The sequence below is a fragment of the Tauraco erythrolophus genome, chromosome 8 (genome assembly GCF_009769465.1).
Source record: "Tauraco erythrolophus isolate bTauEry1 chromosome 8, bTauEry1.pri, whole genome shotgun sequence".
Lineage (NCBI taxonomy): Eukaryota > Metazoa > Chordata > Aves > Musophagiformes > Musophagidae > Tauraco > Tauraco erythrolophus.
The window spans coordinates 32,449,534-32,472,022 of record NC_141472.1 but is presented as its reverse complement, the minus strand read 5'-3'; the positions used below and the strand labels follow the sequence as shown (position 1 = coordinate 32,472,022).

The window sequence follows — 22,489 nt, the reverse complement described above, 5'->3', positions numbered from 1 at the left end:
AGAAGTCCTGGGGACTTTCTGAACTTAATCTAAGTTTTAGCATACTTCAGCACAATACATAATGGCTATCACCCCTTACATTGGCAGAAACAAACTGGAGCAGAGAAGTGAAAATGCTCAAAATGATAGATCGGCAACCATGAACAAGGATTCAGGAGCTCACAGGTCTCAAGTTGAATTGCTCAATCAACCAAGGCTCTGCCTTGAAAGCAAACACCACAGAAGACAAGCTGAAAATGGGAATTCATGCTGTAAAACGATGAGTCCTCAGACTGTTTAAGCATCATTACGCTCTTCAGTTACGTTTTGACTCAGCCTACGAAGTTCCTCTTCCAGAAGCACATCTCCATCCTAAACTTGAAGTCAGCAACTTCACAAACATTTCATGCCTTGTGTATTTAATAATCACCACAAACAAGAAAAGCCTGGGCTTCGAGTTCACAGCTCTGTGAAACCTCCACAGAAAATCATCATTGGTTTTGTTAGCAAGTATTTGGCTCAGGGTACAGAACAGAAAAACATAAACTCACATGGTGCATGGAACATCACTAGCACAGATGAATGATCTTTTAAAAACTTGTCGAAGTCCTCATCAGTCAGGTGATAAACTACATTTTCTTCATCTGCCCAGGGAGTCTCCGGAGCCTGTGGCTGAGGTGCCTGTGGGCTACAAGACAAACAGACACAGCTGAAAAGCAGCTCTCTGGTGCTAAGCAGTCATTTTGGCAAGTTGGACCGCAAGGAACCACTTTGTGCAGGTGCCTGCATATGTACGACACATTAACCCTACTGAACAGCTTCCATAATTGTACCCACCCAGAACTCATAAGCACTGAAACGCAGATAACACTGAAGGAGGAATAAAAAAATCCACAAGAAGCTCACAAGGACAGATCAGCAATGGAAGGGGATGGAACAAGGAGATAACCAGACTGCTTGGTTATTACATTATAGAAATCTGATGCATTTTCTGTTACTCTTCTACCCTCCTCAGCAGGATGCTCCCTTTTTCACAGCATTCACACTTTAGAGTTCACAGGAGCCATTGCACATGAAAGAAAAAGGTAGTGAGCAGAAACAGTCAATCTAACCACTCACCTTGAATACTGACAGCATGATTAGGGCTGACGAGAAAGAAGGAGGTACAGTGTTAAGACCATGGGCTAGCTACACGGATCATTTCCCCAGGAACATGCAGGTTTACCCTGAACAACCCTGTGACCTGGGGAAGCATCATTATGCCCTCTCTCGGCAGTGCGCTTGTAGGCCTAATTCAGCAAAGCTACTCAACTGCATGCTTAACCTAAAAGATAAGTGACATGTCCTACCAACTTCCCTGTGATTTCACATGAGTTTAACCATCTTTGATGGATCAGAGCCAGAGAGACTGCTTAAAGACATGGTGGCAAATCTAGAAACTGAACCCAAGCTCCTCTGGACCAGTTCAGTGCTCATCATTTTGCTAAACAATTGTTCTTGGCTTTTATTAATGTACATTAAAAAGAGAATTTGGCAGATGTGAACTAAACTATGCTAATTGACATTTTATTTATTAAAGCACTGTTCACATTAAAGGACACCCAAACATATGAACATTTGGAGCCCGACTTTGAAGCTATTTTATCCTTGCCAGTTGTAGTAACGAGTTCCAAATTCCCCCCTAAAATTCCCCAGATTCTTTGGCAAAGTACAGGTCTGGATGTGACCCCATCTCTGGTGAAAGCAGATTTACTATTTTTGATTAAAATGTATTATTGTGTTAGCTGGCTGGAATAAGGAATGGCAAATGGATGAAAACTCATTTATCCTGCCTTGCTCATTTCTAGGCTGAAAGCCTAGTTTGATAGAAAAAGCAGTAGAGATATACACAGATTCAGATAGCAAATTCTGTTGATGTAAGCAACGGATATGATCCAAGAATATTAAGCAATCCATGGAAAACTGTGATGCACACCTTTGCTGCTGCTTATATGATAAACATAGAAGAAGCAAACATTAAAGCAAATATCAGAGCTGCACTTGGCCACGCAGCCAAGAGAGAAGAGGAGGCAGGTCCCCATCCACAAGAGTTTACTCTCTAAAAGCTTAGCAGATAATCAGGTTGCTTGTTGCCAAGCCTCTAAGAGAGCAATAATCTGCAGGTATTCTGGAAGAGCAAAGGCTTTCCAGAAAACACCATGACACTTAATGAATTTGGAAAGGGAGTGGGTTGAGTAGGCAGAGTCTGATGAACACGGACACAGTGGCTACAAAGCACGGGGGGAACACTGTGTTTAGCAGGGCCTGGCATGACCTATTTCACTAAGGAATTAGTAAAGCAGGGCACAGGATGTTTATTCAAATGGCCCAATTTAAAATGCTGAGCATGCTAATAAGCCTACACAGGAGTTAGTAAGAAGCACCTCAAGGCCTGAAGGAAGCAACAAGCAAAATCTAAAATGTCATTTAAAACTGAGACAAGGCACATCCAACGCCTGAAGACCAAAAACAGGATGACAGAAGTCTGGAAGAGTTATCAAGAGCTAATTTAATTAAGAACAGAGAACAAGTTCTTGATTTAACTGAATAGCTAGTGCTAAGGAAAGGCCTGAGAGGAGTCTATAAAAACAGCAAGACAAAATAAGCAGCTACTGAAGGGAGTAAGAAGCTGTCTGGCTTGCCTACCATCCAAGATGATACAGCTGTGTAGCAGGTTAAAAAAAATAAAATAAAATAAATAGAATTGTGGTATGTACAAGATAGAATCTCTCGTGTTAATAATGCTGTGTGTTGGAGTAAGGTTCTATGATGGCTTCTCTCTATAACCTCATAAAAACATCTGAAACTCCGTAAGATAGTTGCAAGTGCCTATTAGGGAGATAAGAGAGATTAAGTATCTGTAAGACTGATGCATTAGCACACTTCAGCGTAAGAAAGAAGCATCTTCAGTAAGTAGTAAAAGAAAAGGTGTTGGAGCCCTCCAAACTAGCAGCTCTTCTTCTGAGAGGAAAGAACATGGAAAACATCCTTTCAATAATTTAAATAATTCTAACCTTCATTAAGTTATAACATGCCCTCCTCTAAAAATGAGCATAGACCAACCACTTTCAGCACTTTTACCAGGAACATTTAGAGGGAAAAAACAGAGAAGAGGGAGAGGGAAGAGAAAACAGTTGCTTTTCTGCAGTGTGTACCTAGTGACCACAAAACCCAGGTCATTTCATACGGCTCAATGTCTCCTGGATTCTCTTTTGATAACCTACGATGACAGCAGACGTGCACAGTACAAAAACCACACTGGCTTTCCTCACCATCGGCTGCCATGTACACTGTGGCACTGCTGTGCCTGTGCTCCACAGAGCAACATCTCAAACAGAGCAACTTCCTGACATGACTTTAGTATTAAACTATTCTGAAATACAGCCTATACACCCTGTAGTTATCTAATTACACTCTTTGGCTTTCCTAAAGCCCTTGCCATACCATTTGACTACTAGCACTGCAGATTCCTCAGAGTAATATAATATTATGCATGTAGCAGATTTACTCCGTATACAGTTTTAATTGCAACATCAATTACTGACAAAATTCAAGTATGCATGATTTCTCAACGTGGTTTCCTTAAAAGTTGTACTTATTATAGAAAACAGGGGCAAGAAGGCTACTGCTCAGATCATCTTTTGGGAAACTAATAAGCATGCACTAACACTAAGTGAGGACAAACAGCTGTCTTTAGCTCTGGACTGCTGAAATATCAGCCAAAGCCCACAGTGGCTTGTTAGCAGAGATTATCACTGGAAAGAGCTTGCAGCTGTTCTGCTTTGCCTCCAGTAGCTGTGTTCACTTGCTGTCACAGCACTGATATAAAGGCACTGCATATTATAGGGATTATCTGGATATTATGTGGGCAGACAGGGGAAAAAACCTCACCCCAAACATCTAATGTTTCACGTGTGGTAGCCAAGAGATAACCAAATCCTTGCAAAACTGAAAAGCATAATAAAGTGTAGGTGATGAAGCCATATCCTTGCTCCAAGGGCTGATCACCTCCTCAGCATTGCTGGAGTTGCCATCCTGATGATTCATATCTGAAGATTTAATGGACTAAATGAGGCTTAAAGACTATGGTCAAATTCCTCCTCTTTCATCCACCAGGCAGTATTCGCCTGCAGTGTTTGTACCTCCAGATGCTAACAGGAACGCTGCTGCCACTTCATTTGTGGGTTCCCAATCCTGAAGCACCTAGCCTACCACTGCTGAAGACCCTAGACTCCCTGCAACTATATGCATGTCCCCAGTGCAGACCCACTGGTACAGTAAAACACATTTTTTCTGAGCCGATTTTGCTAAGCCATATTATCACAGTAGTTTGCAACTGTCTGCTCTTCCCACGGGTTCGTTTCCTTTCATTAGCTTCATTTCAGGATTATTTCAGTCACTGCAGCAAACAAGGAAGGGTTACAAAGATGACATAATGCCCAAGAGCCAGGGCTAACTGCTAATGGTGTTTCTCCATCACCAGACTATCTCAGCTCTCTCCAGCTGCTCTATCAGCTTCACTGACAAGGTGCTGATTCGCACCAGCTGAAGAGCAACTATATACACACTCACACACTTTTCCGTCTCTCTCAATTGTTAGTCCAATAGGCTCATTCAGCCCCCAAAATATTTATGACTGCAAATAGCTCTCTTTAGTAGAACAAGATGCTTCCAAACCACTTCATGTCAAGACAGGAAACACAGACTTTGTAAAAATGACTAGCAATCCGGGGTGCCTTGATCTCCGGTTTGTCTCTGCAAGACACTCTAAAGGCTCAGCTAAAGGTTGAAGAACCAACAAGAACTGTGCGCTTGGTATATACATTTTTAATAAAACAACAGAAGTCAGACCTTTTGCAAGGAATTAAGTTCAGGCACCCAATAGCACTGGAAATTTAAGTTGGCATTTCTAACGCAACTGAGATCTGTGTATCTGCATTTCTTTTGGTCCACAGACAGTCTCTTATTACAGACAAAACGCAATTGTAAAATGCAAGGCATGCATGCTAAAAACCAAACTTTAGGCAACCTTCCTGTACTAGTTTAGCCAATCTCAGCAGGGTAGTTTTGTTTGCTCTTCTGAGTGGAGGGAATGAGGGAGAGATGGCTGTTCCCAAACCATTACATTCTGTAAATGATGAAGAGTACAGAAAAGGTAGTAGTGCATGAAGTTCAATGCCTTACTTTTTCAGCCACTCTGCTATATCTGCTGCAGTAGCACCATAGTTCTCAAAGTGGAACAGGAACTTTCCTTTCCTGTTAAAGCAACAAAACAAGGTTTAGTCTTTGCCCTGGAAGATAAGAACATGCAATTATAGTTGAGTGCATCATTTCTAAAGTAGTAGCAAAACATAACTGACTCAAAATAGCAGATTGTAGGATATCCCCGGACATTGTATTCTTCCTTTATCCTTTCAAATTCAGCAGAGTAAACATTCATCCCAGCAAGAACCTGAAAGAACAGAGCATAATCAGATTGATTCTCTCAATACAACAGGAACATTATCACCTTTTTTAAAAGAGTTAAGTAAAAACAGCTAAGCTCTGGGCAAATTCTGATTTCATTCACATTGCTGTAAAGCAAGGAGATCTCTCGAAATGGCAGTGAAGTTCTCCTCACTTTGTGCAAGGGGGAACAGAGCAATATTTGAGTCAAATCCACAGAAAGCACACACCAATCAGCTTGTCACCTCCTCCTTGCTCTGGAAGTGTCTCTGTTTCTTTCTATTCACCCACTAACAGAAATACCTAAAGGGAACTCTCAACCACACTGCTTATGCTCTTCTTTGTGTACTTGGATTTTAAGCTACAAGCCTAACTAGATTTTTTTTTTTCTTCTTCTTCTGCAAGTACATGGCTTAGTTCACATTCAAACATTCGCTATGATACAAGAACTTCCACCCTCATCTCTCTGGTTTCCACTCCAGCAACAAATTTACAATCTCAGCTAATGTTCAGAAGATCTAACCGACCAAGCACCGGTGTTATCTCACTTCAAAAATGCACTTACTGAATGGCAAGGGGAAATAAGCATTACTTTGATGTGAAAGTAAAACATGCCCTATTTCCATGAGCCCAGGAAATACAACATGGTATTTATATGCTTTAAACATGTTAACTTACCTGTCTGATAAGGTATAATGAGAGTTAAGAATTAACCTTGTCCTACAGCTATCAAAAGAGGGGCATAGAAGCATGGTAGCTTTTCCGACTAGCAAGCAAAACAAAAAGCCTCTCCTTCCCTTTCCTCACCTCTATCTTAACCCATCCTCCCTCTCAAGAACCCTTCACTCCACGTTTCAGGCTCAGGGCTACCAAAATTTATCCTGTGCCCTGTCCAACTGCCTTCCAAAGATTTCTGACCTAAAAATTTGAAGATGGGACTGATCCTGAGTTTCTGTGGGTGTGGGATTCACATAGAGGTCGTTCTGCTTTCAAACGTCCAACCAGCGAGTTGCTGAGATACCACTTCATGATTAACTTAGTTTAACGGCATTGGCAGCTTAAATCATTTTAGCAGCAGGGTCTTAATCCGAACCCCTCCTCCTTCCCCCCTTCAAAACCAGGATTTTCTCCTTGCAGCTGAAATACCACATCAGAATTTAATACAAAGTTCCTGACTGCAGCAAACTGCACAGACCAACCAAATGTGCTCAGAGCTAGCATGAAATAAATCTTAAAGCAGAAAATCCTCATTTGAAGGTCAACCTGTTCTACGAATGTGCTGGAAAGTCACAAAAAGGTACTTTGTTTTCTCTCCCCTATTCTGAGAAAAGATAAAGGAAAGCTAACTGAGAAAAGTATAGAAATAGGGTTTATTCTGGTTGGCCAAGTCTCTCACTGAATTTTCCTTGTAGTTCCAACAACCAGACTGACTTAATTCATAAGAGATCCTCTAGATACAATTCTCCCCTCCCCTTATCCTCTATGTCACCACTTGAGGGTAGGTAAATGCAATAAGATCAAGTCACAGTGGTTGCTTTATAAAGCAAGAACCAGGTTTGCTAACCAATTCCCTCACCAACACCAGTCTACCACACTTCACATTTGCTGTGAACTTTCAGAGGATTTCCGAGGTCTTAAATGAGCATCCCGGGCCATTTCAGACACTCTGCTACAACTTCACTGTGTCCACCCAGCCTGTGGTGATCGATACAAGTCAATAACTTGGATTCATTCTGGTGTTCATACATCATATGAAGCATAATTACCAAAAAGCCTATTACAATGGGATTCATTTTTAATGACAGAAGTAACACCTTTAGCTGGCCTATAATCACAGAATTAGGTAATATCAGGTTGTCAGAGACCATCAAAATACACCTGCTACCCAAAGTCAGAATCCCCATCTATACCTAAGCTACTCCTGCCAGACATTTAGCTAATTTGCTTTTAACAAACGACTGAATTACCCTGACTTCAATTTAAGTCCATTACCTCTTGTAAGAGCCACAGCAGACACGAAGATCAGTTTATTCCTTTCACCTCTGCAGTGACATCTGACATATTTCAACACTTATCTGCTCTCCACGAAGTCACCTACAACCTAAGTCAACTCTGAACCTTTCATAGCTGGTCATATCTTCCGGGCTTATGACTGTGTACTGTGAACTTCACTGTTGTACTGTGACCCCCTCCTTGCTTCATAGTTTTCTTGATGGGACTGCTCCAAAACTGGTACCTTGTACCACCACTTGAAGCCTTCCACAGCCAAGTTTAATGAACAGATTAAACAAAGGCTCCTTTATTTGATATCCGAAATAAGCGTATGAACTTTACACTTCTGAAGTCCCATGTCTTTACCAAAAAGAAAGACAACACTTAAGCATACACTCAAGCCAGTCTTTCCCAAATAAAGCATTCTGGCACAGTCATGAAGTCCATGGGCAGTAAGGAGACGCTGAAGTGCTTTGCTGACGACTCGTTCCTCCCTGCACTGGGGCCATAGAGCATTGGTGACAGTCACTCAGCAGAGCCCACCCTACCCACAAACCATGGGAATCTCTTGTGCCAAGGACAAAATAAGCCATCCTCTTCCAATCTGGAGTCCCTTTTTTCCTTCTGCACTGAGTGTAATGGAATTGCAAGATCTAAACCTAATAGAACACTGAAAACGCCACTCTGCCTTCCTCTCAGTAACAGTACTGGGACAAAACCCAACCACTCTCAAGAGAACACAGCAACCAGCAACAGGTACAGTTCACCTTTTCATTTTTACAACCTATTAAACAGGCAATACTGTACTTCATTTTCCTGCTATATAATAGCAATAATCACTTTGGAGCCTGGCACATCCTGACAGGTAATGACAGGTCAGATTAAAAGGCCAAACCTTCCGCTCATCCAAACCAATCATAAACTTTCCAGCAAAGGCTGATCCTGAGGGCAACATCACTCTAAGGTACCCCATGGATAATTTATGATGGGTACAGCACAGTTAACTTCAGAAATGGCAAACTGTGTACACATCCCACTCAGGAAGCTAATTAGGTCAAATTTAGACGAACAGACCGATTCTTGTGAAAGACACAGGTGGCACTGGCATTAACTGGACTTTCCTCTGAACTGATCTTGCACTAAAAACACTCCAGTGCAAAACCTCCCCCTGACCTGAGTTGCATCAAGCGCAGGCACTGCCAGCCTCAGTGCTGTGCCACAGCCCTGTCACTCAGCTGTGCAGGATTAGCCCGGATCTACAGAAACCATTTCCAAGGAAGGAAGGAAATAATCAAACTAGAATAGATCTGGAATTTAAATTCTCCATTCTGAATTTAATAAAACGAGCTGCACACGGACAAGGAAGGGGTAATTGCAGGAGAACACAGTGGTCTGCAGCATGCCTTCTCTCTGGCACTATCTCTCTAGGTGATTCTTTACATTCCTAATTCCGGCCCACTCCATGGCTTGTGATGTTCCTGCCATGCAAGACTAGAGTCCCTTCCCAAAGACCGCAGCACACACAACACCGAGGGGAGATGGCATTAGAGTGCTGCCTGGCTAGACAAAAATGCTCCTGGAAAATATCTTCAAGGGTTGTACTGTGTCCTAAATAAATCTGAACAACTCCCACTCACTTCAGCCCTAAGCAAACAAGGAATTAGAGAAAACACTTCTGAAAAACAAGTAGTTGGGAGAATGTGGAGGAGTCTGACAGTACTCGGTGCTTATGAGCAGCAATGGCCAGGGCTGACCCAGCGATGAACCGCAGTGCTTCATCTTCTCCTCATCACATGCCGCCTCTCCTGAGGAAACCTGTAAACTTCACAGTGAATGATCCAACAGGTAGGATCAGACCAGATCCAGCTAAAGCCATGAAACAACAATCTTATTTCTTTGTCATTCATGCAGTATTGGTATCATATAAATTGTACATTAAGCACATTATAAAACCTCGACTACAGAAGTGCCTTTGACTTGCTTAGAGATCAATGTGTCTTACTAGTACAAACAAGTAACTAAATTATTGTGACTGCTGTTGGTGGATTTTATTGCAGTCAGAACTTACTTTCATTTCAATCTGGTATGAACACTTTGTTGACAGAGCTATAGGAAAACTGTAAGATTTTATCAATGCTTATGCTCAGTGGCTAGGAGGACGATCAGTAGCTAACATAGGGAAATCCCCCCTCCCATGACACTATGTTTCTCCACTGAAGAAGTGGATTAATTATTGCTATAAGGGCACCCATCCCTGATCCTACAATGAAACATCAGGCCAAAAAGCTGATCAAACCCATTATGGTAAACATTTCTTTATCTTTGCCAACATAAAATCATAGAATTATAGAATGGTTAGGGTTGGAAGGGACCTCAAAGATCATCTAGTGCCAATCCCCCTGCCATGGGCAAGGAAATCCTCCACTACACCAGGTTGACCAAAGCCTCATCCAACCTGGCCTTGAACACCTCTAGGGATGGGGCATCCACAACTTCTCTGGGCAACCTGTTCCAGTACCTCACCACTCTCAATGTAAAGAATTTCTTATATCTAACCTAAATCTGCCCTCTTTCAGTTTAAATCCATTGCCCCTTGTCCTATCACTACACACCCTTGTAAAAAGTCCCTCTCCAGCTTTCCTGTAGGCCCCCTTTAAGTACTGGACAGCTGCTGTAAGATCACCCCAGAGCCTTCTCTTGGCTCAAACTCACAAATGGGCTCAAACATGGGCTCAAACTCACAAATTAGAAGCTGAAAACAAAACTATGTAGCATCAGAGCCCATTTTTCCATGGCATGAACTACACTGGATCTAAAGGGCACATGAGTTAACACCTCATTCTCCAAAGTTTTAAAAAGAATGAAAACCAAGAGAGACGATACTGAAGGGATCTGGAACAGAGTCATTCATTTGTTTTGGTTTGGCTTGCTTAAAAATTCCCCACTTCAATACGTATTTCTGGTTTTAAATACGCAAAAAAAAAAAGTGTTACTAGGTGTTTTTTTTTTAATATTTTATATAAATTTTATCTTCTCACTTACATATTTACCCTTCAGTTCTGTGGCTGCCTGCTGGTAAGATGGCATCATTCTCTTACAAACACCACACCCTGATAAAAAAGAAATTGTGTAAGTAATATACAACAACTGTATTCAGACTGTACAGGATCTATGCTCCAAAGCATATGAAACTACATTTTTTTATATACAAAAAAATTTAAAACAAAATTCCTTATCTATTTCACTAAATAATTATTAGATTATTAGTTTCTAAGGATGTTACTTCTTGTTACATGAAGCTATTTTTGCGTGTTTTTCACGCTATTCATTTTCACACTCATTTCCCATCCCAGTTTTTGAAAGAATAACACCGTCTTACACTCCTCAGGCTCTGTGCTGAGCACACAGGGGAATGTAAGATGAAATTCACATTTCAAAAGTCAGTGGAAGATCTCATGCTCCTGAAGCAAACAAAAAGCTTTGTGGGCTTCTGGTCTTTAAGGGAAGGGGGGAGGTACTTCAGATTCATCCCAGCTTAACAGGTCTTTGAAATTCATTTGAGACATTTCCCAAACACATTAACAAACATCAAAAGCTAAACAGTGCTCTGTTAATCGAGAAGACATAACTCATAAGACGCAACAGCCCTTGTAAGATACAATAACTTTATGTGCTGAGGAAAACACAAATGGCAAGTGAGAAAGCACACTCCAGCTATACATTGGTAGTCTAAGAGCTGTCTGATAAGGCTTTGGAGTGCTAAGCAGATTAGCATTAAATCACCTTGTAAGCACCAGGTTTCACCCTTGCCAACTAAAATACGTGCATGCACATGGGAAGGGGTGGAAAGGCAGACAGCATGAAAGGAAGATGCAGCCAAGCACTTCAGACACTTTTTATGGAAACTGTTGGGTCCACCATGGGACAGTACTCAACATGTTCATTCTGGTGAAGAGACCAGAGTTTTGAAAGTATCTTCCAAAGGGAGGAACAGATTTTGCAGCCACTGGTTTAGGATCACATTAGCATGCCTGGGAGGAACATTCTTTAACCAGAGGAAAGAGAGCTCTTATTTCTGTGGTCTTTCCACCTTTGATCTCTCTGCTCAAATTGCCAGTGAGGTTGTAAATTAGTGCTGGTCAAAACGACGATTTCTTGGTGGGCACAGAACACTCATTTGAGGCCCACTGAGGTCTTGCAGCTTCGTACAAACTGGACAGACATCAAAAGATACGAGTTGTTAACACCATGTTCTGGATCCTCTGTTTCTTCTCTCTTCAGCAGCCTCAGGCCCCAAACTCCTCCAGCTATCCATCTCTCTCTTCCCCTCTTCAATCTCTTACTGCTCCCTGGACTCTCTTCTGGAGCACAGGCATGTACCAGCCTCCTCCACCCAACCATCACCCCTATAGTCCTTCTGTTCCCAGCTCTGCTGCTGCCTCAGACTCCCTGCTCCCAAACCCACTTCAGTGCAACCTCTCCAGCCCACGCATTTCTGGGTCATAATGTTTAGGATGCTGCCAAGCCACATATATCCCTACACAGGCATAGAAGAGTAACCTCAAAAAAACACTTATTTTCTTCTGTTCTTTTCTCTTGTATTTTGACTCAAAAAGAGGGGCTTAACTAAACACGTATTAGTTTTTCCACTAGTTAACACCTCCATTTTTAAAGTCCTGTTTTCAATGACATTATAGACAGCTCCTTGCGCTGCCAAATCCAGGCCATCTCCTGTAGGAGTCTTCTTTGACAGTTAACTACAAATAAATCTCAATGCCTAGAAGTATACCTAATTTTTCATGTTTAGCATTGTCCGACTTCATAACATAGCTCCAAAAGTACAGTGAGTGGTCTCCAAATGACAGGTAATATCTTCTAAGGAAAGCATACCTTTGCTCTGAGTCGTTTTACCCAGACCAAGCATTGCTGAAATATTAAAGAAGCTACATTTAAGTTTGCAGTTGCTTTCACCTCCCTCTGCACTGGTACGCAATAAAAGAGCCCACTTCCTATTAATCTGCCACAACAAATCTAAAGTCCCCGCTTCCAACAACACAGAGAAATAATGCAGCTGTCTTCCTGGTAGCTTCTCAGACAAAGCCTCTGATGTCCTCTTGTGCCAAAGACCTCCCTGAATCACCCCTTACAAGTAAAGAAAAGCAGAATTTCCTTTAGTGACCAGCCTTAATTTGCTGCTCCCAGTCATGAAAGGTAACACCTGTGTGTAACCAGTAACTTCAGCTGCCCAAAGCCAATATTTTAACGTGACTGCTGGATGTATTCTGTCTCCAATAACAGGAGTAAGAAAAGAAAAATGGGACAAGAACCAAGTCAGAAGGTCTTGTGTGTTAAATAAAAGATGAGGGAGTTAAGACTTGTGAAATCAGAGGGGAGAAAAAAAAAAAACCTTACAAGTAGGCTTCCTTCACAGCAGTTTAGAAAGCAGCAAAAGTATTACAGTACTGAAGACTAGCAGGTGTTTTGCCACTTCAAAAGACGAGAAATTGGAAGGAGGAGGGTTTCTGGGGGAACGGTTCAAAGAAAACGAAGGGTTAGATAAGGCACGTTTCAGGAAGAGGCTCAGTTGTGGAAAACAATTACTCGTGATACAGGTAAACTGTGAAAGCACTCTGCAGCTGAACTCTCCTCAAAGGGGCAATTTACAGGCAGAGCAGGTGTATCGTCTCCCGCTGATGCTAAGGCAGCAGCAGCGACTGGGAGCTACCATGCACCATTCCAGGCCACACAGGACCATCCTGCTGCAGAGTCTGAAGGCACGGAGCTGCAACTAATTTAATTAAAGGAAAAAACATTCTCTTAGTAATGCATCAAACTAAGTCTTGGGCAATTCTGGCCATCTTAGCAGTACTCAGATGAGACTGAAAAAGCAGAATGGCATTTCAAGCAGTAATTACAAGAGAAAATACACTGAGAAACATCAGATAATGCTGCCATGGAACAGTTTTAAAGAGAATCAGCCAGCAAATTGCTAGTAGTGCCTAACATCAATTTCCCTATCAGGGCAGTGTTGTGAGGCTTTTGTAGCTTAGGTTCCATATTCATTCCTTTCTCACGGCTCCCCTGCTTTCCAACAACTCCAGTGCAACACTATCTTGTTTTGAAGAGCTGGAAAACCTCTCACATACCAGTCACCAAGAAACACAAAAAAGCAGTTGTAAATCTGTAAAATTAAGGAACAAGCAGCCAATGCAATGACAAGATCGCAACAATACAAGGCCAAGGTCACAAAAGAAATGCACTGACTGCAATTTGCTCTTCTCTTTCCTTCCTGCCTCCTCCCACCACGAAATCCAACTCATATTCAAGTTACTCCTGCCCACGTGGGTAGGAATACCCAGGATGCCCCCTGGATGGAGTTGGAAAGATATTCCTCCTCCTGACCACTGCACTGTTCCCTCTGTCTGCAGCTACAAAGAACTAATATGTTGGGTTTTTTTCAACTCCACAGTCTCCTCTGGAGATCATCTGCTTGTACTGAACCAGCTTGTCTTATGCTATGGCCCAAACTACAAAAGTAAAAAGCATGTGCAACACCCGTTTGCACTTACAGCTCCGTACAGGCCAGAGGACTAGGCACTCTCAGACAGACATGTACTCAGTATAAGTGTTTCTGTCTTGTACAATACAATCTAGAAAGGACAATGGGTAAAGAAATTACAGAAAGCAGCTGCTTAAAACAACAACGAACAAGAGTCATCATCACGAGAAAAAGAGACAAGACTAGGATACAAGCAATGGACAACTAGGGCAAAACTGAGGACAAACAGGCAGAACACCACAAAGAGCTGAATGATAAAGATGGGATAAGATGGTATTAGTGAAGCACAGGTGAGGCTTCTACTAAGACTTGGACATCTCAGTGGAGAAGGGAGAAAGAGGTGACCGGACGTGCTGGGTTACTTACATGGGGCATAGAACATCATCAGAAGGGGTTTGTCTTCCTTCTTCAGAAGCCTTCTCAATTCCTAGTGAATGAACCAAAGAAAATAAAAACAGACCTATACCCAAGGACACCTCTTATTATTTGTGTTAAAACTTTAAAAAGTGAATATATATATGCATAGAATATAGGCTTATTTATCTGAGGGAAGAGGGGTCATCTTTCCTAACAGACAAGACTTGAGTTTCTTATCCTTGCTCAATTTTAACTTGAAAGAAGATGGCCAAATTTATTATAGATTCGAATATTCGCTAAATATCCTAGACCAGCATCTCCACTGTGGAGATGTGGAAGTTGCATGTCTTCGTTTATTCTCACAGCAGAATCTCTGACTGGAAATCTTCTTCCCTCATCCATTCAAAAAGCCATACTCTAATTCAAAAATTCACACTCAATAATAAACAAACAAGAGTTCAGTTTCCACACTATGAAACCTTGTCAGAGCTGTGAGAAGCCATGAGAATAGATTTTTTTTCAGTACTAGCATGATAGAAAAACGAGATGAAGTTTCCAAATTGAATGCAACCCTTGGAAGGCTTGTAATAGAGTACAGAGGGTGAACATTAAAAATTAATCTTCCTACAAAAACTGAATGTCAAAATAGCTGTTTCTAATATTGAAAATGAAAGCTATAGGATTGAAAAGGCCCTTTACAAAATACCAGCTCGAGTCCAATCAATTAAAGTTTTTTAAAAAAATCTATAGACTAGAAAACTAATACAAAAGACCAAGCTGACTATATCAGAGAGAAAATAACGGGTAACTCTATGGTGGCACTGGCTTTTTAAGGTAGTTTCATTGAATTTGCTGCTTTCCCATTTAACACTGAGAGGACGGTTACTATACAAGATTAAATCACTCAAGATCTGGTTCCTGTTCCTTCCTGCTCCAGACTTCCTGTGACAACCTCAGGAACATGAGAGAACCCAAGGTTTAATGACAACCTGTGGCTGGAAGAGAAGCGTTTTGCCTCCCACTTGCACCCTACTGCATCTTGCAAGCTGCTACACTTTCCTGAGACAAACAAGTCTCTTCCGCCACACCATCCACAACGCTTTGATACTTGCCATGTAGCTGGCAGACTAATATCATAACCACATGCAGAAAAGCAGAAGGCAGGAAGCAGGAGACTTGACTTTATAGTTATCACAATCCACAAACATTGTCAAGTCACTTGAAACAGTTTGGGTGTTTTAAACTTCCCTTCCAAATAAATGAAATAACAGTGCTTGGTGCTTCATTAAGAGTTAACACAAACATACACACTCCTTTCATACCATATATTTATAGAACATATAGAACACCTATCCCAGCTAATGTACCTTTTCACTGTCAACATGCACAACATCTTTGGCTTCAGGATCCTCCTCCCACAGCGGTGCACCTTCTGGATCCTTGAGAAAGGCCACTACAGACTGTAATAAACAGGGGAAAAAAGCTTTTAAAGCAACATGAATGGAAACCATGAGACACTCAATCTCAAATCCATGCTGTCATGAAAACCCCATCCAATTAGCGCCTTTGCTCTTCTGCTCATACACTCATCTGCTCTAACGTAGATGAACACAAATCTCTTATTGCAGAACTAAGTGATACATGGGTGTGTAACTTCCTCATAACTGATACCCCAACTTACCAGTTCCCATTTCCACTATAAAACTGAGGAAAACAAGTATGGAAGGAGACCAGCACACAGACAGTAGCTTCAGGGATCCTTCAGAGAGCTCTTTCAAGGGCACCAGATCTGCAATACTTCCACAGCTACTCCCTGGCTCAGCAGGAAAGATTTCTCTTTATGCAGAGGTCAGGTTCCCATGCCCTTCACCAATATCTGAGTAACCTTTGAATCCAATAGGACTAGTTGGAGGGCACACAGATACTCGCTGTGAGCAAAGGCAATGAACTCTACACTCAAAGATCAAACTGCGTATTTGGTCCCTCTATGACCCATCTACCTAGAAACTGCACTCAATGGATTTTTAAGTAGAAGAGTAACAAAAAACATGACAAGAGAAGCGGGAAATATGAGACCCTATAATTCTGCAGCTCCTATATTCAACAAGCAGAGTACACATGCATGCATACTTTATAACTGCTTTACCCAGCTGACACGCAACCAACAATCTGTTTCAGCAGACCACAGATATTCTCTTTATTGCAAGGAAATACTCTCTGCTGGTTCTGAATTCAGTCTGAGCCTGAGGGAAACTCCAGCCCTCTGAAGTCAATGAGATGCTCTCCATGGATTCCAGTAGTTGCACTGCCTCCTATTTCCAGCCATACATAGAAGCACAGGCTTGATCACTGTTATCATTGGTGGAGGTCTACGAAACACAACACTCAGTTTTCTGTGTTCATTCACCACTCAGACTGATCCCGTTTCTCTCTCTGTGGCATTGCTCATAGGTATGTGTCCACTCCCAGACAGGGTCTCTGCCACACCAGTAACACAGTGATGTCCCTGAGGCACTTCCTTCATTGTAAGTGTGAGAGAATGATGCTGCAACAGCACTAAGTGAACTTACTTGGAGCTGAAGCAAAGAAAAGCTTCATTAAAGCCTTTTTCAGCCCATAGGATATATTGCCAAAGCAGCTCACAACTGAAGAGCAGAGCTGAGTATATACTAACATACATCACAAGCATCCATCTAAACATCAGGTTTGTACTCCACCTTCTCAAGAGCAGGTTAGCAGCACGCCTGGTGGCACGTGCACGCCTGGTGGCACGTGCACGCCTGGTGGCACGTGCACGCCTGGTGGCACGTGCACGCCTGGTGGCACGTGCACGCCTGGTGGCACGTGCACGCCTGGTGGCACGTGCACGCCTGGTGGCACGTGCACGCCTGGTGGCACGTGCACGCCTGGTGGCACGTGCACGCCTGGTGGCACGTGCACGCCTGGTGGCACGTGCTGCTGAAAGTCTCAGAGACACTTTTACCACCTCTCTGTCTTTGGTAGAGCTGCTCTGGTACAACATTCCAACAGCTTACCAATAGAGTTCAGCTCATTTTCCTGCATCTCAGTCGGTACTGCAAGGTTTGGTAGGATTCAGAGCTTACGGCAGGACACATTTATTGCATTTATGTTTCTGTCTACTTGCACAGTTAATATTTAAGAGATTTGTCTTATCACAAGAGGCAGCACATATGAGTCACTAGACATCAAGCAAAACACTTAAGGTACCTAAGTAAGAAGACCTAAGGGGTGAGGTGGTAGTGTTGGGACCACAAACACTTCAAGCAGAAATTTGTTTTAATATGACATTAGCAGAGAAAGGAGCTAGCTAGGAAAAAAAATAAGATCAAGTAATTTATAATGCAGTTATAGTTGTAAAAAGCCCTAAAACTAGAGGCATAAACATCCCAAATGATGCCCTAAGAAGACTTAGTAATATATGGGGAGAGATGAGGACAAAACAGGGCAGATGTTCTACATTTAGGAAAGCTACATCAAGTTCTGCTCGCTCTCAGTTTGCACAGATCTCAACTATACACTGAAGCAGAGGAGAGAGGGGTCAACATTTTAAACAGCTAATGAGTGCGATTGACTCTGCTAGTTTCAAGAATTCCTGTGTGCCAAGTTCAGTCATGTAGAAACATATGTGGTTAGAGGATGGGGGATTAAAGAGATTTAATTCATCCAGCCTCTCCCTTTCAGCCAAGAAAGAAAAAATTAGATGTGTAATGTCTTCTGGCAGGAGCAGGCAGTACGTTGCCTTGCACTCATTACTCCAGGCAGTGAAGAGAACTTCCTGTGTGCCTTTAAATAGGAAAGAACCCCCCCAAAACCAAAGCACAGCCCTTTCTAATCACAGAAAAGCAGTGGTCCCCAGGCTGCTGGGTTAGAGATCAGAGCAAGGTACAGGCCACAGCAACCCTCATGTTGAAGAATCAGCTGTGCTCCTGTCCTGCCATGATGTGGTCAGGACCCACTTTGACTCCATGGCACCGACAGAGCCATGCTGGGTAGTAACCCGCTGCCCGAATCCCTGTGACAGCTTTCAACCTTAAATATCAATTCACTAGAATACAGAACATGGCTTCATCCATCCCGTGCTGCCAAAATCAAGCAAATTTTAATAGCACAATAGCTGGCTATCATGTATGGACCTAGGTTTTAACCTGAAAAAAAGATGTACACAGAAACACACACCGGTACTTTTCACTCCTTTGAAGTATAATGCAGTAGAGATGCTAAGAAAAAGGCTTCCCTTGATTTCACACACACACTCCTTACAACGGCAAACTTGAAAAGGATTCAGAGTTCAGAGCCGGACCAATTTATTGGGTTAGTCTATTCCCTTTGCTAGCACTGAGCAGATTTGTACTTTAATGAGTTTTCTCCATTTTAGAAGGAGAGTAAAACTCTCCCTGTACTTTATCCTCTAGAAAAGGCTTCATCATGTAATAAACACAGCCTGATTACTGACCTTACAGCACTACCGAGGATTAGGACATGCTGTGGCTAAAGCAGCATATGAACAGACGTACCAGTTAAGATCAAAGACTGATCTAAGCTTAGGTCTCCAACAGCAGCTGACTACAGATACTTCGGGAACAACCATACTAGCATCATTCTTATATAATATGCACTGTGTATGCTTCCAGTTTCTGGTAAAAAATAATTTTTATGGATTCTGCACCAGCTGTTGCATTTGGACCTCTGTGCTTGCTAACTATCAGTAGATCTATCCTTTATGACTATCTAAAACTGTTTTTAAGACTCCTAAATTCTTGGCTTTCACAATATGTGGCTACAAATTCCACAACTTTTTCTAAAACATTGCAGTTGTTTCAAATTAGCCGTCTCAAAATGCCACTGTTTACACCCAAGCTTGGAGGGAGAAACAATAGGTAATCATTCCCTTTTTCAAGCTACTCACAGTTATACAAATATCTATCACAATCTCCTCCAGTTGTCTTTTTATCTAAGACCAAGAATCTTCACATAAATATTCAAACCATCTGTGAACCTGATCATCCTCACTGCCCTTCTGCAGTACTTCTACATCTTTCACTTGATACGACAACCAGAATCACATACGAGACACAAGATGTAGGAACTCAATGGACTCCGTGGAATAACATTTCCTCTTCCATCCTCTGTTCCTCTCCTAGCACAGGGACAATATTTTGAAGCCAACCGCTGTCCTGACTGGTAATTCAAAACCCATTACAACATGCATTACTCCAGCATAGCTGGAGCTGCGCCCTTTCCTCCTCTCTCATGTTCATTACCCTGCAAGTTCCTACTTTGATATTGACAAGCCACATGGTATTGCAAGAACCTAAGCCCTTCTGCAAAGAGTCGGAAAGATTTTTTTTAACTATTCCTAATAATTTTGCATCACCAAACGTTGTTATCTTGCAGTCCACCTCCCTTTACAGCTCCGATCCTAACACAGGTCTCAGCAGCAGGAGGTTGACTGCCACTAACTTCCCCTGACTGTGAACACTGAGCTATCCTTTATTCCTCATTTTTCTAACAGTAAAGCCACAAGGGCATCTCTGCCAATTACATAAGGATTTAGTTACTTTAAGAAATGAAAAGCTTTTCTTCAAAACCTGAGTACACTATCAGCTGGATCAGCCATATCTACGAAATTGACGATTACTTCAGAAGAATCCTTTTACAGTTCTTCAGAGCTGTGTCCATCATTCTCCAAAATACCATATATATATTAATATGTCTACTGGATGCCTGGAAAGAAGATCGTAGTTTTATTGCCACAAGCTTGCTGAATGATGTGAAACAAATCCTTTAATATCCCTATTCTTCAGTGTGTCCACCTGTCCGTAAAATGAGTATGATACGCTACGTAATTGTGTTGCTCTGCTGCTCACTGTTTGTAATGTACTGGGAGATTCCTGACAAACACAGCTGAGAGAGAAAGGTCACTGCCTCAACAGAAGAAAACAGGGAGAAGAAGTGGTATAGAGGGAGAAATACAGAAAATATTCAGGCAGCTGTGAGCAGCAGAACAAGTAAACATTCAGCTGAGTTATTTGACCACTGCCCAGCTCTGATGCATTGTCCAACCTCTAAATCATTAGCAGCTGGTTTCACAGGGGCAGTTAAATTAAGAAAGACTAGAGCTCCTAGAGCAAGAGAACTTCAAAACCCCTCTTCCACCCACACTGGAAAAAACAAACAAAACAGCAACTGAAGGAATAAATGGTATGGTTCCTGTTGTGCTATGATTGCCTCTCAGCCCAACACTCCCTGGGGCTCTGCAGGTGCTTTCCAGATGATTCAATCTGTACGGAAGAGTCACAGCACCTTATGGAGGGCAGGAAAGACATGTCATGCATTGCTTAAACCACTCAAATTTAGGCAACTAACAAGTCTCCCTCACTCCACCACCCACCAAGAGTGAAAAAAAATTCATCAGGTGCACTTTTTCACTAAGTACAGAAGGAGCCTCAAGCACTCTGGCTGTAAAAGCAAGGTCCAGAGCAAGCACACATAGGAACGGTCACACTGACAGACTCAGGTTCATGTAGCATCTCTCGCAGGCTTTCCTCCATCCCAGGCCAAATCCCTGAACAAGCAAGAAAGGGGAAGTGAATGTAATGATGTCAGCTCTGGGTGGTGTCATCAAGCCTCCACAAGATCAACAATGGTGCAGAGCTGGCCTTGCTAGAGAAGGAAGAGAAATGGGAACGAGGCATCAGAGCTGGACTAAAGTCGTTTCTCGGAAGCCGAGTCATTGCAAGGCTGCAACCTCATACTCCCAGTGCTTCACCAGGGCTCTGCAGAAGAAGGCTGCACAGTAAGAAGGCCAAAAGTGTGCTTTTAGTCCATCATTTCCACAATCATCAAGATCTACACTTTCGTTTCACATTTCATGTCTTCTTCCTTCCATTGCCTTCACAGAATGTTGGTATCTGTTGCTTTATGTAAAAGTCCGCAGGAGAAGGAAGGTTGTTTTATCTGTGTGGCACTCAGGGCACATCCATAGGAACCATTGTTCCATAATCTGATAAAAGACAAGGCTGCTTAGCTTTCTTTAAGGTTTACAAACACACAACCTAAAAACCTCGGAGAACTCCTTATCGAAATGCAGTATCAGCTAATACTTTTACTTAAACTGCCATAACAGCACCTTGTAATCAAAGCAAGAAAATCCCTACTTGTTACCAGCCTGCAAGTTAACTCACAATTTACATTACAGTTCAACATGGGTTCAATCTTTTTAATAATACACAATTTTCCTGGATCTGTGGTTGGCAGACACGTGTACACACACAAACGCCTTCAGGTCATTCTGACAGCTGTTTATGAAGATTAACCCCCTCCCTTTCATGCCTTCAGAATGAAAAAGTACCAACACCTGTTTTTAATTCACAAGTATCTCTCCCCCATATCTAGCAAAAGCCAAAGAATAATAATCAAGTATTTAAATTTACCTTCAATGTGACCGCTCTGTTATATTCAGTATGAAATGCACCGTCCCTGTTGAACAAGGAGTTGGGAACAGCATTAACTTACACTAACATTGCAGGAAATCATATAGCTGCTCTCCCTCTCTTCTCACTAACCCGAAAAACATTACCCTGCTGAAGCCACAGAACTAAGTAGAATTTACAGTACAGTAATTTAAGGGAGGGGAAAAAAGAGTAAGGAAAAAGGGAGAGTGTGAAACAGAGTGTAATGCAAGCAGGTTTCTAGTAAACAATTTCCTCCCTGACACTTTTAACAAGAACATTTACCAAGGCATGATCTTTAGAGATGGAAATGCAGCTGCTTTGTGTCTCTTACACTTAACAGTACTCCCACTCTTATTATTTCCAGGAAGAAAATCTCTTGCTATCTGACAACACTTGCCTTTCTCCACTTACTTTACAAAGCACCATCCCAAGTTGGAAAAGCAAGCACAGAGAGGTGAAGTGACTTGTCCAAGGCACATGCCAGAGGGCACGTGACAGAGCACAAATCTCAGGCATCAGCCCTGTGCATTGGGTAGTTTTTACTCCATTGGGCATCTCTCCCAGGCACTGTTGATGCTTTTAGTGTATTCAACAGCAGAATAAATTTATCTCAACTTCTGTCACAACACATGCTTGCAAACTG

General features: G+C 42.1%; 1 protein-coding gene across 1 annotated transcript in view; it reads right to left on the bottom strand.

Annotated features, from left to right (window-relative positions):
- PDIA5 (protein disulfide isomerase family A member 5) overlaps positions 1 to 22,489 on the bottom strand; it is a 107,009-nt gene that overhangs the window by 52,899 nt on the left and 31,621 nt on the right. The window contains exons 5-11 of the mRNA XM_086615774.1: positions 21,826 to 21,871; positions 15,739 to 15,831; positions 14,381 to 14,441; positions 10,498 to 10,565; positions 5,379 to 5,470; positions 5,203 to 5,274; positions 531 to 667 (exon numbers count right to left, since the gene is read on the bottom strand). Of these exons, the coding sequence (XP_086471900.1) occupies positions 531 to 667; positions 5,203 to 5,274; positions 5,379 to 5,470; positions 10,498 to 10,565; positions 14,381 to 14,441; positions 15,739 to 15,831; positions 21,826 to 21,871 (569 nt within the window). The remainder of the gene's footprint in view (positions 1 to 530; positions 668 to 5,202; positions 5,275 to 5,378; positions 5,471 to 10,497; positions 10,566 to 14,380; positions 14,442 to 15,738; positions 15,832 to 21,825; positions 21,872 to 22,489) is intronic.